The sequence below is a fragment of the Anas acuta genome, chromosome 4 (assembly GCF_963932015.1).
Source record: "Anas acuta chromosome 4, bAnaAcu1.1, whole genome shotgun sequence".
NCBI lineage: Eukaryota > Metazoa > Chordata > Aves > Anseriformes > Anatidae > Anas > Anas acuta.
In genome coordinates this window covers 33,596,973-33,619,106 of record NC_088982.1, presented here as the reverse complement: position 1 = coordinate 33,619,106, position 22,134 = coordinate 33,596,973, and the positions used below count along the sequence as shown (strand labels likewise).

General features: G+C 42.7%; 3 protein-coding genes across 9 annotated transcripts in view; 1 reads left to right on the top strand and 2 right to left on the bottom strand.

Annotated features, from left to right (window-relative positions):
- Positions 1–7,198, bottom strand: part of AFG2A (AFG2 AAA ATPase homolog A) — a 188,607-nt gene extending 181,409 nt beyond the window's left edge. For 3 of the 5 annotated variants that reach the window (XR_011096056.1, XM_068680660.1, XM_068680659.1), the window contains exons 1-5: positions 6,860–7,198; positions 6,522–6,646; positions 5,822–5,979; positions 2,153–2,211; positions 478–1,107 (exon numbers count right to left, since the gene is read on the bottom strand). Coding sequence is in view for 4 of the 5 variants with exons in the window: in XM_068680660.1 (XP_068536761.1) it covers positions 478–1,107; positions 2,153–2,211; positions 5,822–5,979; positions 6,522–6,646; positions 6,860–7,061 (1,174 nt within the window). In the remaining variant the exon portion in view is untranslated. The remainder of the gene's footprint in view (positions 1–477; positions 1,108–2,152; positions 2,212–5,821; positions 5,980–6,521; positions 6,647–6,859) is intronic. The other 2 variants (XM_068680657.1, XM_068680658.1) reach the window with 2 other exon arrangements.
- Positions 7,060–20,778, top strand: NUDT6 (nudix hydrolase 6). Its single transcript, XM_068679358.1, has 5 exons — positions 7,060–7,160; positions 7,213–7,751; positions 12,386–12,441; positions 16,169–16,223; positions 19,470–20,778. Exons 1-5 carry the CDS (start codon positions 7,060–7,062, stop codon positions 19,856–19,858), a joined length of 1,140 nt encoding a protein of 379 aa, XP_068535459.1. The 3' UTR covers positions 19,859–20,778.
- FGF2 (fibroblast growth factor 2) overlaps positions 15,589–22,134 on the bottom strand; it is a 30,907-nt gene continuing 24,361 nt past the window's right edge. For 2 of the 3 annotated variants that reach the window (XM_068680670.1, XM_068680669.1), the window contains exon 3: positions 15,589–20,538. In XM_068680670.1, the coding sequence (XP_068536771.1) occupies positions 20,353–20,538 (186 nt within the window). In that variant the 3' untranslated portion in view covers positions 15,589–20,352. The remainder of the gene's footprint in view (positions 20,539–22,134) is intronic. The other variant, XM_068680667.1, reaches the window with a different exon arrangement.

The window sequence follows — 22,134 nt, the reverse complement described above, 5'->3', positions numbered from 1 at the left end:
TTAACAGACTCGAATACTTCCTTAATATTTTACAGGAACCCTACAACAGACAGGGATAAAGACAGCAGAAGAATTAATCTGTCCTTATTTTTATCAACTTGAAAAATATGTCATCAGTTGACTCTGCCAAAAAAGTCTTATGAAGTCACAAGAAACACGTGCACCTTCCAAATGTCCAAGTATAAAACTCTGCTGTTTGCTATAAATTCTGCTGATGCATACCTGAGTTTTCCTGGAGATACATATTTCTTTCCTACTGAAAGCATATTCACAAAGCTAATAATTACATCTTCATTACATCCATACAGTTTAAACTATTAAACAGTTTGACATTGTTTGGACACACAAGTGTACCGAAGTAGCGTTACATAAAATCCAGGGCATATTTCTGGAAGAATAACTTGGTTAAAAAAGAAGTCACGTTAAAGGAAAAAAAAATAGTATCAAATGAAGAAAGCCAACTCTTAGGCATCATACCGTAACTCTTGAACAGTTCAGCTTGCTTCATGGGCAGTTCAACTGTTTCTCTAATAGTTCTGAGCTGGCTGCTTAAACCTCCTATCATATCATAGGTAACTCGGGATTCACAGTCACCGTCGTCTGCTGCGCTGGTCCTGGTTTCAACAAACTGGATTCTAGTTCTCGAAGAAATGTAATAAAAGCTGTCTGTGCTGCTTGCTGCTCCCGCCTTGCCAGGCAGCAGGAGTGCCTCCCTGCCTTCCACCCCAGCCAGCTGCGAGCCATGGGGCAGGTCTGCACCGAGCCCAGGGCTGCAGGTCGGGGCTCCCTCAGCAGAGCCGTGCCCAACAGCTGCCACGACAGAGCTGGGGGGAACTGGTGAGGCTGGGTCCATCTGCTTGCTTGGTGTGCTCACAGCTGCAGCCTCAGGGTTATCATCCAGATCCAGCCCGCTGAGCTGCAAGGACAAATCCAGCGTGCTCGCCTCCAGGTCAGATTTCTCCAGGTCTGGGTCCTGCGTTTCGCTGGAGGTGGCCGGGGCGGTCAGCTCTGCACCGTCAGTTCCTTTCACTCTCATCACCACGATGTTACAAAGTTTGCCATAGAAAGAGAAAGTCAGGAGGTTTCCTGGTAAAACTACTTTTCCATCTATGATAAAAAAAAAAAGAAATTTCAATCTATTTTGGCAGCAATAACTTTAAGACATCAGAACACTTCCTTCTCAGTAAGCCTTATTACTATAAATTAACCCAACCAAAGGTAGTTAGGTAATTTAATGGTAATTTCAGGTAATTTAAATGATCCCTCCATACACAAGCAGACTGCACTGGATAAACATTTGTAATCATATATAAACTCTCTACTAAGCTCATCATTACTTGGAGTTTTTTGAACTTCATATAAAGTGAGATTAGGGAATTAGTGCTGTAAGAAGTAAAAATTTTATATTTGCTGTGTGCATCATAGGTTCACAATATTGCATGGTTAGCCCTAGTCTTGCCCTAAAAAGGGGAAGGTTTTAGCCTTTGTGTTGACATAGACAGATTTGGAAATGGGATCTACTCAAGGCAACCTACAGGCAGGAAAAAAAAAGACACCAAAAGCAAAAACGTACATAAGATCTATTATTTACAGCCAAACTCATGAATTTGGAGTTCGTGTTCCAGTTCATGTTTACTGTTTCTTAGTTTGCCAACAGTGTTATTCATTCCTGAACCAGGAGATTACCATTGAGAAGAAAAACTACACCTCTCAGTAACAAAACCGTGAAATAAAACAAAACTTACCTTGTTTTATTTTTTTTCCTTGCACATATCTAGCACACAACGAAGAGCAATTTTGGTTATTTACTACTAATGTAGAAAAGATTCAGAGTATGGGATTTTGTGCTAATACTTATGCTTTATGTTGTTTTAAATGCATAACATTGTACTCTTGTTCTTCACAAAACAAGTAAATTCTGAAGTGCGCCGCAGTATCAGCCAGAAGGCCAACAACAATAGCTGAACAACTAACTGGAAACTGCAATATGTACATTGAATAAACAAACAGGATTAAGGCAAGTTAGATATTTATAGCATAGTAAAATGATTTGGCCAAAAGACAACAGATCCCTGAGAGAAGTGTGAGCAGACAAAACCTGACCTTCCACTACAAATTTAAAAAGTCAAACAAAATGCAACAAAATTTATACCTAGGTTTCTCAGCAGACAGACAGACATTTCCTCAGCTTTTATGCAGGCATCTTTGTCCCTGTGATTGGAAGAAAAAGGAAAAAAATAAATTTCCAATCAAAACTATTACAAAAGCAAAATAAAAGTCAATACCACTGAGGCACCTGGATGATAAAATACCACCTACTTTTCATGATATCATTTAGTCTCTGGCTCATAACATAAAGTCACACAGCTAAAAAAGAAGTGTACGTATAAGTTAACTTGTTTCATTTTTTCCCCATACAAAATGCTGTAATAAACAATACAGTTAGCTATATTTACTAATACAGAATACAGGCTTCTCATCTCACTGCACAGAATGGCCACTGCTATGTTTACAGACCAGAAAGGTCTCTTTCACCCCTGCAAACACACATACGTATCATCTACTGATTAAACTGGCACCTTGAACATTTGTAATACTGTGCATGTCTTTTAAACACTGCACATCCACTGTTAATACTACACTAGTTTTCTCCACAATGCATTTTCTAGTCTTCTATTTAATGAAGCTTAAGTGACTCAGGAGATCTTAAGCCCCTTCCCAAGCCAGCCCTGGCCAGGCATACAGCATTTTCTGAAACACAGACTCATCGCTGGGATTTAACACATGGCTGAGCACTTGTACTCTTAATCCAAAGCAAATGAAAAGTAAAAGCTGCCTCTCATGAATTGCTTTCACTGGTGTTTATGTTGACACATTTTACATCACATACATGACTCACGAAGAGCACAGATGTCATTAACTCTCCCTGCTCCTCAGTTAGGCTGCAACATCACACATGGTGGTGATTCAATCTCTTTTTCATGACAGTTTGTCCATACAATCTTTATCCTGTTTCATCATCAGCTTTACCTTTTATTAAAGCCATTAAACCATCTTTATAATCGATTAGCATTTATCCCACTCAGCCAACCTGTAAGCCCCTCACACATCAGCCCTTCTGTTTTCACAAGAAAATGAAGGTTTCACAAGGCCCATTCTGCAGATGGGTGTCCCCAGCCTCCGTAAGCTCTTTGATACGTGTCATGAAAAGCATTACACAGAGAGGTGAACAGCATCATCAAAGGCATTTAGAGCAGCTGCAAATAAAATTATGATCAAGAGAGGGAGCTCTAAACCTAGAAATAAACGTTAATTTCTCAACTTTAATGATTTGAGGGAAAGCAGGATATTATGCTAATATACAGGAGAGCTCTCAATAAAAACACAGCCATTCCTGGCAAATAAACACACACTCAATTACATTGTTAAGGTCTGAGGTTGGGGGTTGATTACTGATTTGGAAAATACAGCTAAATTATTCATGCAAGCAAATCCCCAGAGATAGTAATTTTCAGAGAATAAATTACACCTGTGAAGTGTCTAGAAAATTAGGAAACACTGGAATAATGGCATTTCCATTTATTCTTTTAATAATTAATGTTCTTATCTGATAGGAAGTTTGTTGATTTGCTATTAACTTAGGACAATTAATTCACTATAATTTACTACAAAAGTTTCAGGTAAATTAGCAGACAATTTCCTGTTTCAATGTTTTCTCTCCTTGACTATATCTAGGAGAAAAAAGCCATTTATATGACTTTTAACCTGGAGGTACACTACATATAACAATTCCAGGAGCCCGACTCTTGACACAAAATCCTGCCTGAAAGGAAAACTCTGTTTTTGAAACAGTTTCCAAAAAATGTACACAGTAACCATAACTATTTCAGAAGTTACATATAATTCCTCTGACTTCATCTGTAGCTTATCACAGAATCATAGAACATCCTGAGCTGGAAGGGACCCTCAGGGACCATTGAATCCAACTCCTGGCTCCACAAAGGACCACCCAAAAAACCAAACCCTATGCCTGAGAGAGTTGCCCAAAGGCTTCTTGAACTCTACCCGGCTCAGTGCCATGACCACTGCCCTGGGGATCCTGTCCCAGTGCCCAAGCACCCTCTGGGTGCAGACCCTTTCCCTAACCCCCAGCCTGACCCTCCCCTGTCCCAGCTCCATGCCGTTCCCTCGGGTCCTGTCGCTGAGCCCAGAGAGCAGAGCTCAGCGCCTGCCCCTCCGCTCCCCTCCTGAGGGAGCTGCAGGCCGCCATGAGGCCTCCCCTCAGCCTGCTCTGCTCTGGGCTGAACAAACCAAGGGACCTCAGCTCCTCCTCACACACCTTCCCCTCCAGGCCCTTCACCATCTTTGTAGCCTTCCTTTGGGCACTCTCTGACAGTTTTATGTCCTTCTTATATTGTGCTTATATATGCTGCCAGCTCGTATATTTCGGTAAAAGTCACAGCTTTAAAGAAGGGTTGCCTTACACAGTAATATGGCAACATATATGTAGATTAGTATTATTATTTAACACAGCTATTATTCTAGTTTGTTTTGTTTTTTTTTAAATGACCTGAGTGTTTTCAACCACTAAGTAAAAATAATCAAGCTTCCTATAGGACTAAACTAGCCATAACAAAAAGCTGAAATTGCATCTTTCTTTCATTTTCCAGTGAGAAGGGAGGCATGGAGGGTAAACCACGCTGATTACATGGAGTTAGGATACAACTGGAGCCATGTTAACCACTAGAAGTATAATTTAAGCTAGGCTTAAATTTTAAATATTACCAATGAAAGCTAGGCTGCCTCACCAACACTTCCGAATCCACCTGCTGGAAAACAGCATCTCCCCTTTAAAATGGGGAAAGACAACGCCACATTCAGCAATGGAGGTTTGAAAAGGAAGGGAAGTTAATTTATAGAAATCAGAGGTGTCAATAACTTTCAAAAGTATTTACAAAATGTTTTTAGTCAGGAAATAACTGCAACCAAATTCAGCATTGACCCAAATGCTGATCTGTGGAATGTTATGAGAACGACAAAGCAAAGAAGTCACTCAGCAGAATAATAAACTGCTGATACTTCAGAGCCTCTGTGATTTCAAGACAGCTTTAATTTGCACCTTCTGCTATTGTTGATGAATTTCAAGGAAGAAAAAAAAAAAAAGAACAAAAAACATTTGTGAGAGTTTCCAATACTAAAAAAACATTCCAGTAAACAGAAGCCACACACATACAGTGGTGACATTTTGAGGGCTCTCCCCAACCTGTCAGCCAGTAAATTGTCTTAACTGTGACAGGACTCGTCATCAAGAGCTTTTCAGATAGCAGTTAGCAGCATACTTCCTAATGACAACAGCCACAACACAGGTTCCTTCTGGCCCTTTCTAACCTGGCATCATCCTCATCCTTTACAGGTGACTTACAAGTATAAAGAATCCGCCTTGATCACGCAGTTATACACACCCGCCAAAAGCCTGATCTCTACTTCAGGAAGTGCTAGGCTAACATCACTGTTAGTTAATTTAACATAAAATGAAGAACTTCTTGAGACTAGTGGTCTTGTTGGCATTACAGTCTCACAATATCTCTACCACTCAGATGAAATTTTGTACAGCAGCTGAGCCACTCTTCAGCCCACAGAGGAGGTATCAGCACCCAGTTTTTAAACTGCAGTACAGATGATTGAAGGATTAAGGCATATTTGACTTTGTATGCATACTAACTCCATCAAAGCCAGAGAGAAAAGCGGCGTCTTCTAAGACCGCAGTGTAAAGCAGATACCTCATGGCAGGTACATCAGTGTGCCGTGACAAGTTCCATACCTCAACTTCACATCGACCTCTTCTGCCTGGATGACTGCCCCGGTCACAGGCTGCACAGTGACGGCATCACCCAGCTTTACCTTCAGGCTCTTCTGCGTGGTTTCGCTCAGTCCAACCTTCCCGCCTGGAAAGCCAGCGGTGGGCCAAGCAGTGCAGACCTAGGAAGCATTTCAGAGCAAACAGCTGTCAATTCAGAGATATTTACCCGCAGTTTTCAGTCCTCCAGTTAAAGTTAATGCTTTTTTAACCAAAACATGGGCTGAGGAAGGAGGAGGAATAGGCTGTGGTTCTATGGAGAGATAAGAAACTAGCAAGTACTTTTCTAATTATTTTTCTGAAGATAGCTTTCTAAAAGGAAGTGATTGTATTTTGCCTATAGAGCACACACAGAAATGGTACAAACCAATAAAAAAGAGAAAGGTCTACGCTCACATTTCACAATAAAGATGTATGTTTTGGTGTAAGCAATGTATACCTTCACGCAGCCAACTTCTAACCTACTTGCAGGATAAGCAGCGTGGGTTTTTTTGCCAGTACCGCGAGGAAACGGGGCCTCACATCGTAAGAGAGGTGGAAAAGGTGGAGGAGCCCGCTGGCTGTGTGTGTCCACGCCTGGTGGACCGAGGCGGGAGCTGACCCGCGCGGATGTGGGGCTGGCTGCGTGCAAGGCCCGCGGCCGCGCAGCTCGGGGCTCACTCACCTCCTGCCTCCCGTCGGCGGCGCTGAGCAGGACGGGGCGGCCAATGCATGCCCCTGCCGACTTCATGCTGCTCAGCGACAGCTGCGCCAGGCCCGCCCGCAGCATCCTCGGCACCTTGTCTTCCCCTGCAAGTCCCCGGAGAAGTCACCGCACTGCACCGCTCCGCTCCGCACCCCCCCGCCCGCACCACCACGCCACGGCTCGGCGCCTTCCCCCCGCTTTTCCTTTTTTTTATTTTCTCCATTTTTAAGCACCAACCAGCCTGCCCACGCCCGCCCCGGCGTGGCTGCCCGCATGGCGGCTCCTCGGGGCGCCAGCCCCCGGCTCCCCCCCCCTACCTGCCTCCACCGCCCCGGCCACGCCGAGCACCAGCGGCCCTGCCCGCGGGGCTCCGCCGCCTCCCTCCCCATCATCGCCACCCGGGGCCGGCCGCCCCTTGCTCCTGCGACGGGAGGCAGCGGCCATGCCGGCCCGGAGCCCAGCCCTTCCGGAGCCAGAGGCCGGCACCGCCCCGGGGGCGGCCGCTTCCCGCTGCGCCATGGCGGGGCCGGGCGCGGGGCTGCTCCGGGCGCTGCGCGGGGCTCGGGGCCGGAGGGCGGCGGTGGGCGGCTGGGCAGGGCTGCGGGGACGGCCCGATAAGTACGGGGGGGTGAGCGTGGAGCTGCCACAGCTGCCCCGGTCCCAGCCTCAGCCCTGGCCCCGCCGCCGGGAGCGGGCAGCCTTCGGGCGCTGGCTGCGGGGCAAGTGGAGGGGACACGGGGGGACGGGGATTCAGGGCACGGCCACGGGGCTGTTTGGCTGCTGTGAAGGCAGCGAGGCGGCTTGCTGTGTGTGAACACCACATAAAGGGCCGAGCTGGCCGTGCTCCCTTGCCTGTTGGTGCTCACACCTCTGTCGCACCCCTTGGGTCTGAGTGCAGCCAGCCACATGGGAACCCATTTTGTGGCAGAAAGGCAGAAAGCACGCGGCTGGGCTGCCCGCTCCCCAGAATCCTCACGCCTGATGGCAGCCCCGCGTCTCTTTCAGCCTCGGTCGCCCAGTGGCAGGAGGAAGGCCGGGTCGCCGTCTGGCTGCACGTCCCCATCCTCCAGAGCGGGCTGGCGGCGGTGGCCGCCTCGCAGGGCTTCGCCTTCCACCACGCCGAGTCGGGCTCGGCCACCCTGACGCGGTGGCTGGGCGAGGGGCCCAGCAGGCTGCCCGGGTACGCCACCCACCAGCTGGGAGTTGCAGGTGAGTCCCACAGGGCGCCCTGCCAGCACCAGGCAGGCACTGCCCATAACTGGGTGCTTAATACACGCATCTGCCAAAGGCCTGTGAAGAGGGCAAACTTGAACCAACAGGAATCACCCAGGAGGTAGCCCAAGTGTTAGCAAAACTTGCAACAGTCCGAAAGAGGCTCTGAAATAACCCTTATCTACGTAACAAGTAGGTTTCACAAACATCTGGACACCATACTCTTACCCATCGAGACCTCCCACAAGCAGAGTTGGAAAGGAGCAGCTCTAAAAATGAAGGAAACTCCCAAGGAACAAGATAAGACAGTTTCCCATTTTTTATACAGCACAATACAATACTGAGCCAAAACTAGAGTCAGCTTGAACTCGGCCACACCAGATTTGCATGTTTTTGCTGTCTCTCTCAGCAGTCTTGCACAGATACAGCTACCAGCCCCATCACTCCTGTAATCTGGAGGCTGGTTTGGGCCCTGCCATCCTGGCACAGGCTGTGTAGCATTCAGCGGCACAGCAGAGGCACAGCAAATCTTGCCTTCTACAAGCTTGGCTTGTTTGGCCTTGGCTACACAGACCATGTGGGACAGTAGTGCTTCCCTGAGTGGTTTTAAGCCCTGTAAGCAGCCCTTTGAAAAATCTAGCTCGAAGGGACTCTAAGAGCTGGATTATTCTTTGCAGCAGCGGGTCAGGGGAAAGCAAGCTGTCAGAAAATGCCTTCAATCACACAACTATTGTGCAGTACAAAACCGGCAGAGGGCAGCGTAGATGGTGACAGCGGGCTTGGCTTGTTTCAATGGACATGTTAGAGCATGTTTTCCTGAGGTATGAAAATCTCACCCTTAAAATATGTGGCAGTAAACTCGAGTAAGATAATGCAGTTCCCTAGAAAAAATCACCCCATTAGTCTTTATATTTCTTGCATATTTGAGGAAGTATGAATAACTGAAAGGGGATTTTCCTGAGGTAGGTTGTGTACAGCTGAAAGTGCTGAAAGAAAATCTTAGCACAAGTGTTGTGGCCCAAGTGATGGTTATCAGGAAGGGCGTACTGTAAGAAAAATCATAACTGAAAGCTCTTTCCAAAAAAAATGCACTTTCAAAACACCATTTGTTGTTGTACTTTTGAGATAAACACTTCGATTGCAGTCTGTGCAAACAGGATAAAATTCTTTGAGAAAAGAGCTTAATAAATGGAGGTATATGGGTTCACATCTTTTGCACAGATTTAAGTATTACACAACAGATAGCTTATATACTGTGCTACTGATTTTCAAATCTGTACAGTTTTATTTTATTTTATTTTTTTACCAAGAGGTGAAGACTTCAGGAAGGCATTCAGGCATTTGGTCATGTAAACAGATATCCGTGCATGAAATAATGACCACAATACTTGTTATTTTCCTGTTTCGTGCACTATCAGTGGGTATGGAGCATGTAGCAGGGATACACCAGGTAGCGTGGATACCATCTGGCACATATTTATTCCATTATCTTCCTACCTCAGGAGACAGAGCCTGGGTAGCAGAAGTGTTTCATTCTATTTGTAACTCATTTTATTGAAATATTTAATTATTTAAATATGTTCACACTTTACACTGTGTGTATGTGCCAGAGCCTCGATGTTTTTATTTCTTGTGCAGAAATCTCCATGTTTAAGAAAGTTTCTGCGATCAAGAGGAAAAAGTTTACCAATGAGTCTTCACCTCTAAGCTGTGGCCAGTCAGTTGAGTACAGTACTCAGTCCCTTGAGCATGCTGCAAACAGAAAGGGAGGTTTCCTCCTTGAGGGAGGTTTGCAGCGAGGTCTGCAGGAAGCCAGACGACAGGTAGCCAGCCCATGCTGCCAAGTAGACCAGCAGCTGTTTTTGTACTGTCTGGAGTTTCCCCGCATGGTGAGCACTGCACATCCAGGGCTGCTGCCTTTCCGTCGTCACCCAGCCAAGGGATGACAAAGGTGTGAATAAGCAAGGTCAGGTCTTATTTTGCCAGACGAGATCAGAGTCGCCAAGAAGAGAGAGTAGCAAATGTTACTCATAGGGTTTGGCCATTATTGTTTAGAAATAGTGGAATATGTGATCTGTCTGCCAGCTGAGTTACTGCAGCCATTCGTAGGTGGCAGGGTTCTCCAAATGTGTGAAGGTACAGAAAAGCTCCCGATGGGTGAAATGATTAAGATGTTTTTGAAAAGCACTTCCCAACTTCGTGACACATTTGTAAATATGCTCCTTAACAGTGGCACGTTGAGGAAGAAGAGTAAAATGAGAGGAAGAAAAGTGAAAAGTTATTCCCTTTTCCCTCTTGTGCAGTGAAAGCCTTACAACATGGATATTACTTTCCTTGTTACCTACCTTAATCTAACTGTTGAAAGGAAGTCCTTGGCGTTGAGGTGAGAGAAGGGTCATGACCATCAGTGAGCCTTGGCCAGCCCTGTTACTTAAGGAAAAGGGTAAAACAAGAGCTGCACAAATGTCAGACTGGGGGAAGATGGCCTTAGGCAGGTTACAGCTGTCCAAGGAACCACAAGTGATTAAAAAGAAGGCCTGAAGCTGTTTTCCAGAGCAATGCCCATTCCTGCCTGGCGATGTTTATACTGCAAGCTGCCATGTGCCATGCCTGCCAAGTGCTCTTCAGTTAGGAACATCTCCTCACACCGATCGTAAATAAAAAGCTAGAGTGAAGATGTTTTTCCCCCACCATTACTGTCTGGAGTCATCTAAGGGATTTTTTTTTTATTTTAAATATGAATCTTACCTATTTCCAAAGAGCAAACAGTCAAAACAAAGCGGTGTTGTAATAGCGAGTGCTGGGCTAGGCTACAGGCGCAAACCTTTCCAGAAGGCCAGCCCGGAGAGGGATGATTTAAAGCTCTAGGTACCACGTTTGTAGCAAGAATGAAAGCTTTTAAAGTCACGGGTAAGATTCCACAGCCAAAGTGTGATATCACTGATGGGAAACACGTGTGGCCCAGCAAGCTTCAGCTGGGGACTCCTGAGCTAGACTTGGGCAGATGAGAGCAGAGAGCAAATCCCATTAGTGGCTTCTCTTCTCGCTCTGAATTTAAGCAGCATCTAGCAGAGTTCTTGGAGATTTCAGGGAACTTCACAGCCAAAAGTTATATTCATGGACATCAATTTCTAGGGAACGAGGGGGAGAGAAGGTGCTTTCTGTTTGACTCAAACGGCAGCTTTGTGATTTCAGCAGCCCTCCCTGCTCTCAGCAAACCATCAGGCTGAAAAATGGCTTTTCTAGAAAATGATCCCTGTAATCACAACATGCATTAAAGCTGCCCCTGCTTTCCTTTCTCCCCTCTTGTAATCAGTACAGTACTTAACCCTGGGCATTGCTAAATATTTACAGGAGGAATTAAATCAAAAAGTAACAAATGGGGAGGCAGATAAGTGACTACCCTCTTAAAGCACGTCCTCTGGCGTATCTTGAAGGAAGACTGGTATTTCATCTTTTAAATATTCCTCCTACACAGAAGCCTGCCATTTGTTATTGAAAAACCAGGATTTTTTGAGCTGGACACTCATTTCTTAATAATTCCCTTCTGTGGAAATACTTCTCCCTAGCATTTTAAATGTGTACATCATCAGACCTATCCATACGCTCTTCCTTTTGCTGTGAAATGATAGAAGCATTTTTTTATCGTTACCTACTAATTTGAAACGCATGCCTGGCTGTTGTGGACAGCTGCCACCCTGCTCATTCTGCTCGCCACAGCGCACAACTGTAAAATCTGACAAAATGCCTGTTTTAAAGGGAAGGCATTTTTCAAGTATGACTAATGAGAGTGACATGATGATTAGACATAGGAGCACTTGGGTTTTAAAAAGGCGGAAAATCATATTCGGTAGGAGAAATTCTTGGGCCGAGCATGAGGTCAAAGTGAAAAGCTGAATTTCTCAGTCATACACGCTGGTATGTAGAGTTTTTTAAGTCAAGTGAAAGCATTTTCCTACTTGGGAGCAATGGTTTTTAATTAAGAGGCTTACTCACTGTGCACTTTCTGTCATCAGCTGTCGGATGGGCAATGCACGATGAATTCATAGGTAGTCAACTATCTGAACCTTCTCATTATCAACACAGCCCACTGAGTCAAGTAATAACATTTGTTATTCACCAGAAAACACCCAAGTCTTCACTGCAGTAGGCAGGGGTTTTGTGATGAATTCCACGGGAGAAACGTTCTTGCCTATCATGTCTATTTGGCCAAAGCCACTGGAAAATGTTCTGGTTTTGCAAGATTATAGGCACAGCTCTGCTGAAGAAAGCAGCTTTGCGAGATTATTTGGAGATGTCTTGATTCTCACATTCTTTAGTCCTGATAATATTAACATATGCAGTAGGACTGAACTTAAATGCGAGGAGTATTTATCTTGCTACTGCTAACTTTGAATTTTTATACAGGATATTTAGTCTTTTTTTTTTTTTTTTGTATTTTATTGTGTATCAGTCAGTTTTCCACTGACCAACTGCGTTCCACGGATCATCCAGACAAATCTTGCTAACTTTAATCTGAGTATTGTTAGGGGGTTGTCAAGCTTTATCAACACATGTTAAATTACAGATTTTAGGATTGAACATAATTGTCTAGCACTTTAATCTTATTCAGTGTTTTCTCTTTTTAATAGGTGCTGTTTTAGATGAAAACACTGGAAAGGTGTTGGTTGTACAAGACAAAAATAAGGTAAGCTTGCTATAGGATTATAAAACAGATAAGTTTGTTTAGAAAAGCCTGCTCTGCAATATAAAATGAAGGTCTTTTTTATTTTCATTCCAGACCATATTTGTGATAGTTAAAAGTTACTTCTTTGAAGCAGTCTTTTGTAACACATCCATCAACAGATAGCTGAATTTGCATTTCAAATTCAAAAAACCCCACACAAATAAATGATAGACTTCAGAAATCGTTTTAGAAGAGATGTTTCAATGATCTTAGTTTTTTAAAAGCAAACATACTACAAAAATTACTTCAGCATGTGGTTTCTTGATCAGCACAGATCTCTTCCTCCATGTGCATATTTTTAAATATTTCTCAAAAATAACTTCAGTTTGTCAAGTGGATTTCAGACAGCTAACTGGGCCATGCAGGTGCAGCTTCAACACAAGCTTTCATTTGGAAGTAGAACCCAGAATAAAACAGTTCCCTTATATGAAGTTCCTCCCTTCCACTCCACTCCACAATCACAGTAAATTTAAAGGGAGGAGAAGAGACCATTCAGAGGAAAAAGAAAGTGTTCGGTGACAAAGTTGTGATTCAAAATGCTGTCATTCTGGTTAACAAGGAAATTGCATGTTGCGGATTACTGTTGCAAGGGACACAAAAACCTTTTTTCTGGAAAAGTTGGTTTTGAGCAGTAATTCCTTAAGAGAAAGAAAGAGCAGAAGAACATTGTGCGACATGTATTAACACGTTACTCACATTGTCCTAGAGGAAATGAAACTGTTCAGTGTTCTAAAGCACTAGCACATCTATACAGAAGAACACCTAGTTCCTCAAAACAATTTCATTGATGAAGATGATGAGAGTTTGGTTTGCAGTTCCCCAGAATACTGTGAGGATGCATCAAATCACTGCCTTTGTATGTGTCCAAGCTCATTCTGCCAAGAAAGACAGCTCGGCTCTGCTCCCCTTCTTCCATACCACATATGTTAGAACAGAGCCCAAGAAACACAGTGCGTTTCTTGGCTTCATCACCCAATATCCTTTCTGCTTCAAGTTTTCTTGTTTCTGCTGTAACTGACCCAAGAGTCCTTGATCATGCATCTGGATCCATGCAGACCTTTGGAAAACCCCTGTGGCTTGAAGCACGTTTGCTGAGATTCTGGTTTTCTTTGGTTTCTAAAATTCCAGGCATATCTGTGGCTTTAAATAAGCAATACCACGATTGGCCATGACCTGGAAACCACCTTTGTAAGGCAGGTGTAAAGCTCATTCATTTTACACAAACTGAAGTGCTTGACCTCACTCCAGAGGATGCCAAACCAGCGAGCATTAGCGTGGTGGCGGTGGGTTCTGTGATGTGGCTTGAGGTGAGCAAGCATCCATCACAGCTGACACCTTCCAGCCCCTATCAAGGTAACACAGCAAGTGCACAAAGCTCACTAGCTCCGTCAGCTAGTTTGCACTGTCCTTTAAGTAAATGAAGGAATGTTCACAAACGAATTGTCTCTAGTACAACGAGGTTAAATGCTATTACAATGTGGAAACAACACTGATAAGTGCTAATTGAAGTATACTGGGTTGAATTGTTTTCATTTCATAGGGTTGTATCTAAACCAGAATCTCACTGGGTGGTTTTTCAGCCTTTCCTGAAATAACTACTGAGATATTTTTCTTAGAAACCAAATTAACCAACACTTCAGTTCCTCAGTAACTATAACACAGTTGATGAACTTTGAGGAAAAGGCCTGTCCAGTCGCTCAATTTGTAACACAAGAGTTCAGAGGAAGAGCAGCACTTGTTCCCTATAAACTACCACTTTTGCGTTTTTACTTACTGTAAAATTTCAATGACTTGTATATAGCAGGACCTTCAAGCTTTCAATCAATAATTAGCAATTGAAGCATAAATGCAGTTTGCAAGATACGAGCTTCAAAAACTGTTCTAGCTCTGGAGAGTCTCTCTGAAGAGAACAGCACACAATGGCCTTCAGAAATACTGCATTTGTTTTTTGCTATAATTTGTGTGGATAAAAGCAAAAAAACGCATTCAGTAAATACCTTAACTAAAGAGGTCTCAAAGAATCAAAATGGACATTGCACATTCTGCAGATTTAGAAGGAAATAGCAGCTTCCTAAGCCCGTGAGGTAACACAGACGTTCGGGTTCAACTTCCTAACACAGAGTTTTTGTTAAAGCTCACCCACAGCCATTTAAGAGCCAATATCTCCATCCAGTTTTACAGCAAGACATCCGATGTCCTATTCAGGTTCTAGGTCCAAGTCCACACTCACCAGAAATTGCTTCCCCAAAACATAGCAGGGCCAAGCATGGCACCACTGCTCCCTCCAGTTCGGTCTGAAGGCAGGGATAGGCGTGTTCCAGGTGAACCATCTCAGCTTATTTCAGCTTACCTTCCTAGAGCACAGCTGGTACTCAGCACAGTGGGTGACCAAGTTGAAAGGAGAAAAGTGGTTGTTTCTGACTCCCCTCCTTACTGCTCTTTTTATTGACTGGACAGAATTAAGTATAAAAACCGAGGTGTACGAATACCCATACATTTCTTGTGCAGTGAGCAAACATCTCAGTGCGGGCCAGTCCCATCCTCCCTATCCCCCCATGACCAATTTCCCTGAAATGGTGACTCTTAACAGAAATTACATTCTGAAAGCTTCAGAAGTTTTAAGTTTATACACAGCTTTATAATGCGAGCTAGTTGAACTTCGAGAGTTAGTTGGGTTTTATCTTGAAAGGACAATTCCACTGCATACACAGCAAGATTTCCAGGAACTGAAAGCATGTCTGAAAGCCAGCAAATATATGTATTTTCCATCTGCCCTATTTTTAACAAATTACTCTAAACTCCTATCCAAGCTCTTTAAGAGTGCCCAGGAAAAAAAAATTCCAATGTAATCAGTGGGGTTTCAAAGCACTGGAAGGCTTGCAGCTTCCCCCTCTTTGCTGCTTGTTCAAGCTACTTTTTTATAGCGTACTTTTTTTCTGCATTACTTTCTAGTTGAAGTTTAACTTCTTGCTACAAACACGGTTAATATTGAAAGGAATAAAAAATAGTATGTAGATGTCAAGGTAAAATCTACAAATCTGTGAGGTTTTGCAGGAGGTGTAGGAACTGGGACTTCTTGTCCAGTATTAATTACAGCATCAAGTCGTATTCTGTTTTAATTACTGAACTTTATTGCAATTCCATAAATGCTTCTATACACAAATCACACACAAGGCTTCAGGTTTTGTTCCATAAAAACAAATGACAAGTTATACAAAATGGTTATTACAGACACACAAAGTCATCTTAAAGCCAGTGCAGTATAGAACAGTACTACAATCATAATACCTGTTTGTAGGATTAAATATATACACTTTTTTTAAAAGCTAAAACCATGGAAGTGGGATACATCAGTGATTAAATACAAGATTATATAGTCTATAGCAGCTTTTTTAAATATTCAACTACTCTATCTAGTTATCTAGCAGCAACGTTGTCTAATGATTGTTAGACAGTTTGTTTTCAATCAGTAGATGTTTTGTTCCAATATTTCATACAGACCGTCGGTGTCTCTGATCATCACATTAGCAAGAACAAAGTAGTTCCTACCTAAAGCCTTACTGATGGTTGTAAGGGTAACTATAATACTGCAACTTCACCAAAAAACTTGAGTGTTAATCATCTCCTTCATATTAGAGAAGAACAAAATAGGCTGCATACTACAATAACATTTTTTCCTCCAATACAGACTGTAAATGCATGGAAATTTCCAGGAGGTCTGGCTAATCCAGGTGAAGACATCGGTAAGTCCTAGGATAACAGGTCAGACATCAACAGAGTCACAAAGACATTAACAGCACTGAAATACAGCGACCCACATCGCTCCTACGAGGCCTCCCTTCTCTGAAATAATGGCTGATAGGTGCAGTGCTGGGATCCTGTGACCTTAAAGTTAATGGCAGAACATCACCTTCAGGGTAGAGCAGCTTTGTAACATTTACACTTTTCCCTTAAAGGAGGGCTTGAAGCCAACTTTTGTTTTGTAGGCTTGTGGAGTATGTTGTAGTAAGAGCCAGAAGCACAGAGGATTAAGATAATCTGTATATAACAAAAAAATAAAACCGAAATAGCAAGCTCTCAGCTCACACTGCAATCCAGGGCAGTGAGCTCATTGATATACTGAGCAAAAATTTCCAACGTTCAATTTTTATGTGCAAAACAGCAATAAATACACTCGCTTAGTTCCACCCTCATCCATTTGTTTGTTTAGACCAAGAGCTCTTTGGCCCAGGACCAGCATCAGTACAGGTCTGGATTCCTGGGGGTACCTCCTTCCAACCGGAGGCAGAAGGCACTTCTCTATTAAAAACGGGGCTGATTTGAGAAAAGCTGTCATTTCTACCTAGCGTAGCACAGGTGATGCTGAATACAGCAGCTGCAGTTAGGTTCAAGAGGCGTATGAAAAAATAAAATTGTGCTTTCTCCTTGGATCACACCCCTTCAAATTAAGATCGGCAGACTGGTTAACTCTGCAGTTACACTGCAGTTACTAGGTTGGTCTTGTTGCCAAAATTACATTTGCTCACATTAATTTAGCCCCACATCAGTATTAAGATGTGAAAATATTCTCCCAATAAATAAACCACGGCTCAAAGACATTGCCCAGAGCAATGCAGCAGCTCTACAAACTGGGTATTGAGACCCTATTTCCTCAATCTGGTCCGCACCTTAGAAATCTCTCCATGCTGTCTTAGCAGTAAGCCTCTAACTGGAATACAATTGTTCATTACTTCAACACATGGAAAAAGTTCCTGGCTAATGTGATAGGGTTGAGTTGTAGTTTTTGTAACTTCTGAGTCACATTTCAACTACATCTTTTTGTAAAGCACAGTGGCAGAAATCAAAATTCTTTGCCCAACAAAGCAAACACATGCAAAGTAGTGGAATGGCTTCGTGTTTCAAAGAATCCCAAACACCACGCTTGTTGCCTAGCTGTGTCACCTTGAGAGACAGAGAAAGGATCTAGGCCAGGAGATAAAAGAGGAATTGTACTGCAAGAAGAGAATAACTAGCATGGGGAACAGTTTCACCAGGGGAGCACTGTCACTGCATGTTCCAGTAGCCATCCCTCAAGAAACAGGTGAGATTATGAATGGAGCCTGGATGTAGGTAGTAAGAAAGACTTGGGAGCAACAAAGCTCTTACAGCTCCCCTCCTGCCACTGTTTAACAGTATCATAATAAATGGTATCATTCTCTGCATCACATTTCACAATTACAAAAAGAGATAAGTTAGTGAAGCATAAAATACAACAGCATAATTGTCCTTTTTCCATCACTTACATCAAATCTTATAAACTCGCACCCACTCAAGGGCCTAAGTTTCAAAGTACAGTTACAATGCTTGAAAAACCCTGTGGTTATATAAAGCAACAGAATATGTGACTGCCTACTCTAACGAGCACAAACTGGTTTGCACAAGTCATCTGAATCGCTTCATAATGCAGATGAACCAAAGAGCACAGATTTTTGCATTTGCCTGTTTCTGAAATTCCAGCCCTAGTGTTTCTTCTAGTTTAACTGTCATTGAGTATTTAAATATATACATTTAAATAAAAAGGAAACAGCAAAAGGCACTTTGTCTAAAAGAAAAGCTCAAAGCTTAAATGAAATCCCTACCTCCTTTGACCCTTTATACTTAAAACAGCCCTTTGCCTAATAATAAAACCACCCACCTGCCACAGGGGGATTGCTTTGCAACTGCTCTTTTACACCAAAGGACTGAGGGGGCCACTCTGGGCAACATAAAACACAGTCCCCAAGTACATTCGTATCTTCTCCCACATGCCTTTTAATTAATACTGTAGAAGTCACATAAATGCAAACACCATGTGTTACTGGGTCTCCAGTCCTACAAAGACTCCTGTGTATTTGCTGTTAACTTCATACAGATTGTTCCATTGCAAGACAGAGTTGAGCTAGTGCAGAAGTACGTGCAGGGTCAGTTGTTTGGCCTGTGGCAGAGGAATCGTTTTGTTTCTATGTGTATTTCCAGCCACTGGATGTGAATAAGTCATTTTCAAAAACTGCTGTATATGCAGTTATCACTCACATAACGACAAAACTGTGAGTTCACTTAGATGAAAAAAAGAATCCAGTTAATTTTACCTACCAGTAGCTACACCAGGCAAGTAGGATTTGACAACTACAGTGAAACTGCAGAATTTTGGGGAAATAACTGGAGTATAACTGATCTTATTTTTGGGCTCTTCAATTTAAGTTACTATTCAAGAGTAAAACTTCTCCTTTGAAGAGTACTGGATAGCTGGGTAATTTTTGGCTTTAATTGCAGTGCACAGACCCTTAAAAGCTCTGAAGTTATGCCGAGTCTTGTAAAGAGAAATGTTAACGTTTTCATCACTTTGGTTGATATACATGAGATGTACACACACGCACCGTATTTTCTGCAGACACATGGTACGTGCTGTACAGGCATTATGGCATATTTGAAATGTCAGTAGACCAAGATACATTTTGAAAAGGACTTGGTGCCAACCTTCTTCAAACACTTTTTCCCCATGTTGTTCCACCCTGTGGCAATGTGGCAGGCAGTATATGAGCTGATGGAGTGGTCTGACACACGGGTGGGTGCTCAGTCAGCTGCAAAGGGTCTGAGCCTGCAAACGGACAGAAGTGAGGAGAGGAACGGGGCTAGGCTGAGAGGACTGACAAGGTGCTGCAGTGCTGCCCTGGGGTAAGAGATCAGCAGAGCCAGTGACCATCGGTTCCAAAACCATACCCTGTACAATATTATGGAAAGTTTTCTTTCATCATTTTGTAGGATATACACAAGAAAGGCACGATGCAATTAGTTTTTTTCAGGGACACAAAATTAGCTTATCCTCGTGTTGAAGCAAACAGGCCTTACGTTTGAAAAGCTTATGAAGCAAAACAGAGGCTGCTTTAAGTTAGAAACATTCTGTGATCAAAAGGTTTAAAGAGTGCTAAGCTATTAGTGTGTGCATTGTAAGAAATGCTCTCTTCACCTAGGAGACACAGCAGTTCGAGAGGTTTTCGAAGAGACTGGCATCAAGTCAGAGTTCAAGTCCATCTTAAGCATAAGACAGCAACACCAGCACCCCGGAGCCTTTGGGAAGTCGGACATGTACATCATCTGCCGCCTGGAGCCCTCCTCCTTCAACATCAACTTCTGCCAGCAGGAGTGCCTGAGGTGCGAGTGGATGGACCTCGATGAGCTTGCCAGGACAAAGCACGCCACTCCCATCACCAGCAACGTGGCTAAGCTGCTGCTTTACGGATACCGGGAGGGATTCGATAAGATTGACATAACCATGAGAGAGTTTCCAGCTGTTTACACAGGCCGGTTCTACAAACTATACCACAGGGAGCTGCCCGAGTCCTACAGAAACATGACATGATAGCAACAGATTTCACATTTCGTTATATTAATAATTTAGAATGTTTATTTTAAGAGTTATTTAGACCATATTAAAATTATTCATGGACCATTTGATTTTAGGATGAAAAATCGATATTTATTCTCTAATAAGCTATAAAGACATAAGTTATTTTAAAAGGTAAATATTTCTGCACACGTGCATCAGATTAGTTTCCCTTTACTCTGTAAAGTGAATGTAAGGTAAATAAAATAGCTCTATATAAATCTCTAGCAGAAAACAGAAGTGTTATTGATCCTGAAAATATATTTTCCAAGTAACATTACCTCCACACACACTGGCACAATAGGTTTAAAGAGCAGTATAAAGACAGTACGAAACATTCATGTTTTAACCTTTCTGCAAAAGCAGCTAGTATCAGCAAATAATTGCTTCTATTTTTGCTAGCTTGGAGAGGAGCGGGAAACTCTACCTCAAAATGTAGTGTGGCGTACGTTCAGAATCTGCCATGGAAATCAGCTTTTAGCAGACATTGGAAGAAAAAGGATAGCTTTCTGTCCAGGTCCGGTTTTTGGTCCAGGCTTGTACTGTCCAGTTCTTTTCAGTGCCACATACCAATCTGAGTACTTCCGTGATCGGTAAGTGTTATAGTTATTAGATTCCAAGCGCTCAAAAAAGAAACATTCTTCTGTTGCGCATTTCTAAAAGGGAAAAAGAAACAGATTATTGATATTTCATTGCAACAAATCAGTTGGTCTGATTCATGGGACTAACGTATCCAGACAATAACTTCACAATGTGTCCGATTTTAAGAAATTTGTATTGTTTGATGTCTAAATTGAGATACAGTAATTGTTAAAAATACTATTTAAAACACCTACAAAAAGAGTTTATAAACTATGATTCATTTGTTGTCTTTAATAAAGACAAAGCAGATTCTAGTTTGTTTACATTGTGTAATTCTTTGTTCCTGTCTCAAAATTTGGTCAGTTAAATGAAGAGCCCTATCCGTTGACACTGTGGGGCTCCTTACTCTAGGATGTTACGGTTTCTCCCAGCTTACAAGGATTCAAGTGACTTTTGAACAAGTTGATGGAAAAGGAATTCACTGAGGCTTACACTAAATACATAGAAACCATTCCTGGCTCAGAAGGCCCCAAAACTGAAATTGGTTGGAGGTTGCGAGGCTGCTACAGGGAATTGCTACGTTTTGCCTTCTTTTCCACTCTGCAGTTGGTCACCATCTGATAGAATATCCTCAACTGCACGTAACCACTCAAAAAGCAAGCCTGTTAACAAATACAGTGTGAGATACCTGCACATCTCTGCACGCAGCAGAAACCACTGCTCCCTAACAGTGAACATACTGGAGAGAGTCTTAATCAATGATCCCATTCATATCAGTGAGATCATTTAAGAGAAGTATTATCTATTGCAAGATAATACTCACAAGTGTTCTTGGATAGTTAAAACAGCCCAGGGGACTTAAAACGTAATGGTTTAGCTATGGCTATTATTTCTGGCTGTTCCCAGTCAAGATAAAACAGGGAAGTTTAATCAGTGTTTAACTGCAGTTATCCCATAGCATACTGACAACAGCAAAACCTCGTCAATGGGTGACATTGCTCTAACAGTGAAAGCAGCGTCAAATTTCCCTGCAGAACCTACACTTTAAGCAAGAAAATTTTCTCAAATAAAAAGATTGCTGGAGCCCAACACTGCAGTAACTTATTGGGGGAGGGAGGGAGGATGATCTTTTCATATAAACCATCTGTCAGCCCATCAAGTCAGCCGTACTCATTTGCCTCGAAAAAGATTCTGGGAAGGTTGGAGGAGGAAGAAAGCTAGCTGCAAAAATGAGAGCATGTAAAAACCTGGAGAGAAAATAGGAAACGTGAGGAAGTTCCCAAAATGAGCAGGTTGCTTTTTGCTACAATCTTCTGTTTATATTCAAGAATAAATCAAGCATCCCACCAGAACTGAAAAGTGAGCTGGGAAGAACCAGGCTTCACTGAGAATGCATGAACACATGCAGGAGTTAACTCCTTACGTGTGCCAAGTTTCTGTTGCTACGAGCAATTAAGTCATTCAAATGCAGTCCATAATAAAGTGATCTGTCTCCCAACACGTGCCTTCAAATGTAAGTCTTGGCGATAAAAAAATACAGCTCTTGCTACCATTTTCAGATATGAATTTTGATCTCTAAGAAAAAAAAATTACAAGAAATATATATATAATTTCTCATGTCTATACATCACTATTTTAACATTTAAAGTAGCAGAAATTGAATAATTATT